Raw genomic sequence first — 10775 nt, forward strand, 5'->3', positions numbered from 1 at the left:
AGCAGGTAACACTGGGAGACACGCCCTTCCCAGAGCAGGTAACACAGAGACACGCCCTTCCCAGAGCAGGTAACACAGAGACACGCCCTTCCCAGAGCAGGTAACACTGAGACACGCCCTTCCCAGAGCAGGTAACACAGAGACACGCCCTTCCCAGAGCAGGTAACACTGGGAGACACGCCCTTCCCAGAGCAGGTAACACTGAGACACGCCCTTCCCAGAGCAGGTAACACAGAGAGACACGCCCTTCCCAGAGCAGGTAACACAGAGAGACACGCCCTTCCCAGAGCAGGTAACACTGAGACACGCCCTTCCCAGAGCAGGTGAATGAAAGAAGGCGTGTCTGTTTGTAACCATGGTGCTGGCTGGTGATGTTGTTGCTGAAGTGTGTGTGTGTGTGTGTGCTTCTCTCTCAGGTCCAGGATCTGGTGTTCAACCTGCATATGATTCTGACTGACACAGTGAAGATGAAGGAGTACCAGCAGGATCCAGAAATGCTCATTGACTTAATGTACAGGTGAGAATAACAATTTTCATAATAAGATTTAAGAAATGACTCATGGAAGCACCCAACAATTAACGATATGTTTTGGGTAGCAAATTTATTGTTTTTTTTTTTTTACTGCTAAATTTACTCCACTTTCAGATTATAATATATATTTGTGAAGCTGGTACAAAAAAATAGTTTTGGTCCTCATTCCAGAATTATATTCAGTTTGTTTTGTTTTGGTAAGGATAAAGTAATCCAGTCCAGTCCTGTGAGTTTTTTTTTTTGACGTGTCGCCCTTGCTCTGGTCGGTCCTGCAGGATCGCTAAGGGTTACCAGACGTCCCCGGACCTGCGTCTGACGTGGCTGCAGAACATGGCGGGGAAGCACTCGGAGAGGGGGAACCACGCCGAGGCCGCCCAGTGCCTGGTGCACAGCGCCGCCCTGGTGGCGGAGTACCTGAACATGCTGGAGGACTGCCGCTACCTCCCCATCGGATGCGTCTCCTTCCAGGTCAGCGCCTGCACTGACACAGATTCAGAGATGCACACGTGTGTGGTGTGTGCGTGAGTGTGAGGATGTGTGTGTGTGTAACTGTGAGTTCATGTGCGTCTGTGTGTGTATGTGTGTGAGGATGTGTGTGTGTAACTGCGTTCATGCGTGTGTGTGTGTGAGGATGTGTGTGTGTGTAACTGTGAGTTCCTGTGCGTGTGTGTGTGTATGTGTGTGAGGATGTGTGTGTGTGTAACTGTGAGTTCATGTGCGTGTGTGTGTGTGTGTGTGTGTGTATGTGTGTGAGGATGTGTGTGTGTAACTGTGAGTTCATGTGCGTGTGTGTGTGTGTGTGTGTGTATGTGTGTGAGGATGTGTGTGTGTAACTGTGTGCTCGTGTGCGTGTGTGTATTTGTGTGAGGATGTGTGTGTATAACGCGCGTTCTTGCCTGTGCTCTCCATTGCAGAACATCTCCTCTAACGTGCTGGAGGAGTCGGCGGTGTCTGATGACGTCCTGTCCCCGGAGGAGGAGGGTATCTGCGCGGGGAAGTACTTCACCGAGTCCGGCCTGGTGGGGCTGCTGGAGCAGGCGGCTGCCTCCTTCAGCATGGTGAGGGGCATATCCCACTCTAACACAGGGATATGACCTTATCTACAGTACAGGGATATGACCTTATCTATAACACAGGGATATGACCTTATCTACAGTACAGGGATATGACCTTATCTATAGCACAGGGATATGACCTTATCTACAGTACAGGGATATAATCTCCTTCAGCATGGTGAGGGACATGTACCGCTCTAACACAGGGATATGACCTTATCTGTAATACAGGGATATGACCTTATCTACAGCACAGGGATATGACCTTATCTACAGTACAGGGATATGACCTTATCTATAGCACAGGGATATGACCTTATCTACAGCACAGGGATATGACCTTATCTACAGTACAGGGATATGACCTTATCTACAGTACAGGGATATGACCTTATCTATAGCACAGGGATATGACCTTATCTACAGTACAGGGATATGACCTTATCTATAGCACAGGGATATGACCTTATCTACAGTACAGGGATATGACCTTATCTACAGTACAGGGATATGACCTTATCTACAGTACAGGGATATGACCTTCTCTATAGCACAGGGATATGACCTTCTCTATAGCACAGGGATATAACCTTATCTATAGCACAGGGATATGACCTTATCTATAACAGGTAATGCAGGTGTGTGTATCTTACAGTGCAGAGATGATGAGAGAATGTCGCCTGTATGGCTGGGATACAGGAGGACCCCGGAACTGCTGCTCTCATGCACTTCTGCTCTGTCCTCAGGCGGCGATGTACGAGGCCATTAATGAGGTGTACAAGATCCTGCTGCCGATCCACGAGGCCAGCAGGGACTTCAAGAAGCTGGCCGTCGTCCACGGCCGGCTGCAGGACGCCTTCAACAAGGTCTGCAACCAGGTGAGGGTCCGATGGCCGCGCCGTGCCGCGCTGCGTCTGTCACCAGCGCCAGCGCCCGCCAGTCCTCCAGCGCAGTCCTCCAGAGCAGTCTACTAGAGCAGCATGGGAAGGGGGGTATAGATAAAACTCTGAATGACAGAATGGAGCACATTCATATATTATTAGACTCTTTCAACAATTATTTAGCCCAATTAAGTCCCAATGGGTTACCTGTAATAGGTACTGAAAATTCACTAAATGCGGACAATTCTTGAGCAGTTTTTAAAAATATATATAATTCCCTTCTCTTGATAGTGTTAGTATTTTATGCCATGTGGGGAAACTGCCTGGCTCTTCAGTTTCATTCTGTCTCTCTCTGATGATGTCACTATATCACTCTCTGATGATGTCACTCTTTTTTTCTGTCTCCAGAGTTCTGGATGGGAGGTAAGTCTTTCTGTTATCAGAATCTGCTTAACCTTAGAAAAATCTATAATAAAAATAACAAAGGTTTCAATGTCAGGTCTGGTGTGCAGCTGTGCTGTGTTGTGCTGCTCTTTGTTGTGTTTGTTTCACATTGATTACATTGTTGTGTTGGATTGTGCCGTCTGGTGTTGTTCCTCTGTTGTGTTGTTGATTTGGGTCAGTGTGTTGTATATGTAGTGTAATGTAACTTTGCAGTGTTGTATTAACATGCTTTTCTCTGTCCTTTTCCCCTGCCCTTGTGGATTCCTGTGAATATGGTGAGTGTAATACTATCATACTCACTGTGTGACGTCTAGATCTGCAGATGAACAGATCTATGTATGTAGATGTATATTCAGCCCAGAAGAAGCTAGTTACATTTTTTGTAAAAATTCTGATCGACTCTGGAATCTTCTGCATTTCAAATCCTCTTCATTTTTCCTCTCCCTCTGCCTGCTTTCCCTGTCCTCATCCCTCCCTCCATTCCCCCCCCTCCCTCCTTCCTCGCTTGTAGGTTTAGAGGATGTTTGGGACCTACTTCCGAGTTGGTTTCTATGGTAGCCGATTTGGGGACCTGGACGAGCAGGAGTTTGTGTACAAGGAGCCGTCCATCACAAAGCTGGCAGAGATCTCCCATCGGCTGGAGGTACACAGCATGACGAGGATGCCGTTATCTCCACACAGGGACTCGAAATATAACGTTACTGTTGTCATCGTTATTATGACTGTATGATTATGTAGTATAGATAGACTTGTCTTCGTCTGCACTGTAGTTGTATAAATTACAACTAATTATCTGTACTGTGTAAAAATACTTCAAGTGCAGAGAAGCTCTGCTGACCATTCTGAAGTCTGAAGATGTTCAGGGGGTTACAGTGACTGGTGTTCTGGGTGTGATAGTGACTGGTGTTCTGGGTGTGATAGTGACTGGTGTTCTGGGCGTGATAGTGACTGGTGTTCTGGGTGTGATAGTGACTGGTGTTCTGGGCGTGATAGTGACTGGTGTTCTGGGTGTGATAGTGACTGGTGTTCTGGGTGTGATAGTGACTGGTGTTCTGGGCGTGATAGTGACTGGTGTTCTGGGTGTGATAGTGACTGGTGTTCTGGGCGTGATAGTGACTGGTGTTCTGGGCGTGATAGTGACTGGTGTTCTGGGCGTGATCGTGACTGGTGTTCTGGGCGTGATAGTGACTGGTGTTCTGGGCGTGATCGTGACTGGTGTTCTGGGCGTGATAGTGACTGGTGTTCTGGGCGTGATCGTGACTGGTGTTCTGGGCGTGATAGTGACTGGTGTTCTGGGCTTGCTGGTGACTAATGCTTGCTTGTCCTGTGTTTGTTTGTGTTGTGCAGGAGTTTTATATGGAGCGGTTTGGAGACGATTCTGTGGAGATCATTAAGGACTCGAACCCGGTCGACAAAACCAAAATGGATCCTAATAAGGTCAGGGCCCAGGATGGGGGCTTGGGGGTCCTACTCTACTTAATTTTGATATTCATTGCATGCCATGTTTTCTGATGAAGCATTTATTAAACATCTTTCTCTCTCTCTCTCTTTCTCTCTATCTCTCTACCTCTCTCTCTCTATCTCTCTATCTCTCTACCTCTCTCTCTCTCTCTCTCTCTCTCTCTCTCCCCCCCCCTTCCCTCCCTCCCCACAGGCGTATCTCCAGATCACCTACGTGGAGCCGTTCTTTGACACCTATGAGCTGAAGGAGCGCATCACCTACTTCGACAAGAACTACAACCTGCGCACCTTCATGTACTGCACCCCCTTCACCCTGGACGGCCGCGCCCACGGGGACCTGCACCAGCAGTACAAGCGCAAAAGCATCCTCACCACCTCCCACGCCTTCCCCTACATCAAGACCCGCATCAACGTCATCCACAAAGAGGAGGTGCGTCTGCGTGTGTGTGTGTGTGTTTGAGTGTGTGTGTGTGTGTGTGTTTGTGAGTGTGTGTGTGTGTGTGTGTCTGTGTGTGTGTGTGTATTTGTGTGTGCATGTGTGTGTGTGTGTGTGTGTGTGTGTGTGTGTTTATGAGTGTGCATGTGTTTGTGCGAGTGTGTGTGAGGGTGTACATGCATGTGTGAGTGTGCGCATGTGTGTGTGTGTGTATGCATGTGTGTGTGAGAGTGTGTGTGTGCGCGCATGTGTGTGTGTGTATGCGCGTGTGTGCGTGTGTGTGTCTGTACACGTGTGTGTGTGTGTGTATGCATGTGTGTGTGCGTGTGTGTGCGTGCGTGTGTGTGTATGCGCGCGCGTGCGTGTGTGTGTGTGCGTGCGTGCGTGCGTGCGTGTGTGTGTGTGTGTGTACACGTGTGTATGAGTCATGTCCCATGGCCCTGTCTGCAGGTGATCCTGGTCCCCATAGAGGTGGCGATTGAGGACATGCAGAAGAAGACTCAGGAGCTGGCCTTCGCCACCCACCAGGACCCCGCCGACGCCAAGATGCTGCAGATGGTCCTGCAGGGCTGTGTGGGAACCACAGTCAATCAGGTACTGAACACAGTCAATCAGGTACTGAACACGGTCAATCAGGTACTGAACAGAGACAATCAGGTACTGAACACGGTCAATCAGGTACTGAACACTGTCAATCAGGTACTGAACACTGTCAGTCAGGTACTGAACACGGTCAGTCAGGTACTGAACACGGTCAGTCAGGTACTGAACACGGTCAATCAGGTACTGAACACGGTCAATCAGGTACTGAACACTGTCAATCAGGTACTGAACAGAGACAATCAGGTACTGAACACAGTCAATCAGGTACTGAACACTGTCAATCAGGTACTGAACAGAGACAATCAGGTACTGAACACTGTCAATCAGGTACTGAACACAGTCTCCCTGAGGTCACTGCAGGGCTGTACACCCGAGCGTGTGTGCACTCACGCGTGTGTGTCTGTACATGCGTGTTTGCGTGTAGCGTGTGGTAAATGAAGAGGAGATTGAAATATGTTTAGGATGACTGTGGTGATCGGGCATTGGTATTGGTTTTCTTTTTGTTTTGTTTTTTTTTGGGTGGGGGTGCGTCGGGGGTGGATTTTGGGATTGCAAATAGGAGATTGCGGTGGGGTTTTAGGTAATTGCGGAAGGTTTTTGTGTTTTGATAATCTTTTGCTCTCTCTCTCTCACACACACACACACACACACACACACACTCACACACACACACACTCTCACACACACACACACACACACACACACACACACACTCACACACACACACACACACACACACACACACACTCACACACACACACACACACACACACACACACACTCACACTCACACACACACACACACACACACACACACACACACACTCACACACACACACACACACACACACACACACACTCACACACACTCACACACACACTCACTCACACACACACTCACACACACACACACACACACACACACACACTCACACACACACACACACACACTCACACACACACACACACACACACACACACTCACACACACACACACACACACACACACACACACTCACACACACGCACACACACACACACACACACTCACTGTGTCTCTGTACAGGGTCCTCTCGAGGTGGCCCAGGTCTTTCTGGCGGACATCCCGGACGACCCGAAGCTCTTCCGCCACCACAACAAACTCCGCCTCTCCTTCAAGGACTTCAGCAAACGGTGAGAAGACTTTCAACTCAACCCGAACTAAACACTGCACCAGATGTCACACACTCTGAACTCCACATGCATTACATTACATTATCGGCACTTCTCCAGAGCGACTTACACAGCTTTTACATGGTATTTTTTTACACTGCATCTGTTCATACAGCTGGATATATACACCGAAGCAATGCAGGTTAAGGACCTTGCTCAAGGGCACAACGGCAGTGTCCAACCTGGAAATCGAACCTGTGACCTTTAGGTTACAAGACCAGTTCCTTACCCATTATACTATACTGCCCTCTTAACCCTAACCCTAACCCCCCCCCCCCCCCCCCCCCCCAGGTGTGAAGATGCACTCCGAAGGAACAGGAGTCTTATTGGTCCAGATCAGAAGGAGTATCATCGAGAGCTGGAGAGGAACTACGCCAAACTGAGGGAGTCTCTGTTTCCACTGCTCAACCGCAAGATCCCTCAGCTCTACAAGCCCCTGACTCTCCAGCCCCCACCCTCGCAACGGTACTACTGCACGCGCACACGCCCACGCCCGCACACATGCATGCACACACCCTCGCAACGGTACTACTGCACGCGCACACGCCCGCACACACACGCCCTCACACACACGCCCTCACACACGCACACACCCTCACAATGGTACTACTGCACGCACATCCGCATACACCCTCGCAACGGTACTACTGCACGCACACACACGCCCGCACACACGTCCACACACACGCACATGCACACACCCTCGCAACGGTACTACTGCACGTGCACACGCCCGCATACACACACGCACACACCCTCGCAACGGTACTACTGCACGTGCACACGCCCGCATACACACACGCACACACCCTCGCAACGGTACTACTGCACGCACACACACACGCCCGCACACACACACGCACACACCCTCGCAACGGTACAACTGCACGCGCACACACGCCCGCACACACACGCCCTCACACACGCATGCACACACCCTCGCAACGGTACTACTGCACGCACACACGCATGCACACACCCTCGCAACGGTACTACTGCACGCACACACGCCCGCACACACACGCAACGGTACTACTGCACGCACACACACGCCCGCACACACACGCATGCACACACACACACACACACACACACTCGCATACACACACACGCACATGCACACACACACGCCCTCATACACCGACACATGCACATACATGCACGCACACACTTATGCATACACACACGCACATGCACACACACACGCCCTCATACACACACACATGCACATACATGCATGCACACACTTATGCATACACACACTCACACACACACGCACATGTGCTCATAAACACATTCCCTTCTGCTGACACTCTTATGCACCCACCCACCCGTATGAGCCTAGACTCTTTAATACATACAAGCGCTCACACTGATAGGTGCACACACACACGCTCAGACAGACAAATACAGTTGTAGGAATCAGCTCTAAAAAATCACACACAAAAGCCCCTTACCATCAATATTTATCTTAAAATTATCACAGACATATCTAATCTAATAGTGATGCTATGAAACCCTTTTAATCTTCTTATTTCCACAGAAACTCCTTCAGCCGATCCAGTCTTCGCAAAGTGGACTGCTGAAGACACTGAACCACTTTGAGAACTTTATAACCATTCCACCAAAACCATTCCCCTCCTTTTTATCCACCCGTGTTCTCCTTTTGTCTCCTTTTCTCCTCCTCTCTCTACCTCCTACCCAGTCTCTGTCTTCATCTTTTTCTCTGTATTTCTCCCTCATTCATTTTCTCTTTCCTCATCTCTGTTTCTGACAGTACTCCAAATGTAATCTTTTTTTAGCTTTTCTCTTTTGTCCGAGTAAACACACTCCCCGAAACCTCAGGCTTATTGGCCATCGTATAAAATTTTGCAGATCTCTTTTTTTTTCTTCTCCGTCTTAGTCTTGAGAAATTACAGCTGTGCCTTCTGGGGCAGTCTGCACTGAGGGAAGAGGTCAGTTACGCAATTTGAATACAGTCCCAGTCGCTGTCCCTGCACCTGACACACTCAACACCATCACTGAACCCCACAGACTCAACACTATCGCTTAACACCACACAATCAGCCCTGTAGGGGAGAGGTATGGACATTTATTAGACACTCGGCAGGCCCAGTCCACTTTCAGAGTCCTGTTCATGTAATTCTGTAAAGAACAAATGCCAAACGTAAATGTCTCTTCATTTCTTTCTAATATGAATTAGTATGAGGACTGCTCTGTGTATGTGGGTTGATTACTCTGTATGCAGTTAACCAGGCCTGAGTTCTGACTGCTCTGTGCTTGATTATCAGGACTGGTTCCTCTGTGTTTATGAGTAATGACTGCTCTGTGTGTGTGTGTGTGTGTGTGTGTGTGTGTGTGTGTGCGATTACCAGGGCTGGTTGCTCTGTCCTGTCTGAAGCTTTTAGCTGCTCTGACTATTGAACCATGTATAGCAGCAGTGTCCAGTAGCTTGTCTGTGTGAGCCAGTTCTAAATGCTGTTAAAGTTTAAAAAAAGAAAAAAGAAAAAGAAAAATGCTGAGTTGTAGCCTTGCAGCACATGTTTGCAATTATGTGTGTGCGTGGGGGGGTAAGGATGTGTTTGCATATATATGTATGATTGCGTGTGTGTGTGGGGGGGGGTTTGCATGCGTGTGTGTGTGTGCGCATGTGCGTGTGTGTGCGCGTGTGCATGTGTGTCTGTGTGCGCGCATGTGCGTGTGTGTGTGCGCGCATGTGTATGTGTGCATGCGTGCGTGTTTGTGTGTGTGTGTGCGCACGCGTGTGTGTGAGCGTGCGTGTGTTCGCTCGAATGTGTAAATGTGAAGTGAGCATTTATTCTATATTTCTGCACTCCTGTCTTATGAAAAGAGTAACAGAACTACTGCTGTCTAACTACTGTACTGTAACACTGTACCCTAACCACCTGTGTAACGTCTCTTAACCACTGTTTCAGACAAAAATATTTATGATGTATTTTTTACTGCTTTGTATTAAAGGTATTTTTCAGTCCCAGATGGGATTCTGACTGTAAGAGTTGCTGACTTAATGTCTGAATATATTGGGTAAGCACTTAAAAGTTTTTGTGGAAACCTACACTGTATGTATAGCATTTAAAAACGCCCAAGAGGATTATTATTTTCCTTTGGACAACCATACATGAGCATAAGTCCCATTTTGTCTGAAAACTTTTCAAGCTGATTTATGATATTCCATTTTAATGTAAATTAGCACTGCCATGTTTAGTAATAATTACAATTTTCTCACCTAAAGTACAATGTAAGTTCACAAAACAAAACAGTAACGTACAGAGCTTGAGATGTCATTGCACCAAAACTGGGTGTCAGTTGGTTACATAGCATAGCCAAAATATTAGATATATTCCTGCTAAACCCAATACGTGTCACATTTGTATTTACAAGAACAGATAATTTCAACAAATTTAGGAACATGGGTTGTGGAATTTTCTGCATATCCTCCAGTCTGCATATCAGTATATTATTGGTCTGGAGCACTGTCATTTTATGCTCTACAAAGTATTGGCAAGTCTAGAAAAGGTTAAAATAATGCTTTGGAACGGCTTATGATACTTAACTTCGCTTTTCGGAACCAAAACTGCCTCACAAACTTGAGCGGAAATTTGGACGTGCAACCGAACTCCTCTCTAATTATGATCCTGGGTCACCCAATGTTTACTCCACAAATCTTTTTAGGTCCTGTAATGATGTTTCGGTGGTCAAACGCTCGAGTCCTTCGAGGGACTGTCCGGTCTCGCTTTTTTCCGTCTCGTCGACGCACCGTTGAATCATGGGTACCACCACCTACGGTTGTTTCCGGGTGATGGTTCTAGTGTAGGATGTGTTCCTGGTGGAAATGCGCAGAGAATATTGGAATGACGACACACAACTTATATTTGAGATGAGAGAATAACTTATTTTTTAACTGAATAATCAGGCAAAGGAATAAGGGTTGGACCTTAGGAAAAAGTAGCACCCTAATCAGGTGGTTGTCAATGAAGACTAAGTTTGCGGCCTACTTTATCTTTTTCCATTTGAATGGTAATTCTTGAAATTATCGATAACAAAAAAGAAAAAAACTGAATTACATACCATAGAAAAAAGCTGTTTAATATCAGTAGGTTTTACGATTCTTTAAGAAGTGCTCTTGACTG

At 47.6% G+C, this 10775-nt stretch overlaps 1 protein-coding gene across 3 annotated transcripts in view; it reads left to right on the plus strand.

Annotated features, from left to right (window-relative positions):
* The window catches only part of LOC118217117 (dedicator of cytokinesis protein 7-like), a 52919-nt gene extending 43656 nt beyond the window's left edge, over positions 1-9263 (plus strand). For all 3 annotated transcript variants that reach the window (XM_035398927.1, XM_035398928.1, XM_035398926.1), the window contains 12 exons: positions 417-517; positions 808-1000; positions 1447-1590; positions 2334-2465; positions 2877-2891; positions 3430-3555; positions 4260-4349; positions 4567-4803; positions 5260-5403; positions 6479-6585; positions 6916-7089; positions 8168-9263. In XM_035398927.1, the coding sequence (XP_035254818.1) occupies positions 417-517; positions 808-1000; positions 1447-1590; positions 2334-2465; positions 2877-2891; positions 3430-3555; positions 4260-4349; positions 4567-4803; positions 5260-5403; positions 6479-6585; positions 6916-7089; positions 8168-8210 (1506 nt within the window). In that variant the 3' untranslated portion in view covers positions 8211-9263. The remainder of the gene's footprint in view (positions 1-416; positions 518-807; positions 1001-1446; positions 1591-2333; positions 2466-2876; positions 2892-3429; positions 3556-4259; positions 4350-4566; positions 4804-5259; positions 5404-6478; positions 6586-6915; positions 7090-8167) is intronic.
* Positions 9264-10775: the final 1512 nt, after the last annotated feature.

Source organism: Anguilla anguilla, chromosome 17, assembly GCF_013347855.1.
Source record: "Anguilla anguilla isolate fAngAng1 chromosome 17, fAngAng1.pri, whole genome shotgun sequence".
Taxonomy (NCBI): Eukaryota; Metazoa; Chordata; class Actinopteri; order Anguilliformes; family Anguillidae; genus Anguilla; species Anguilla anguilla.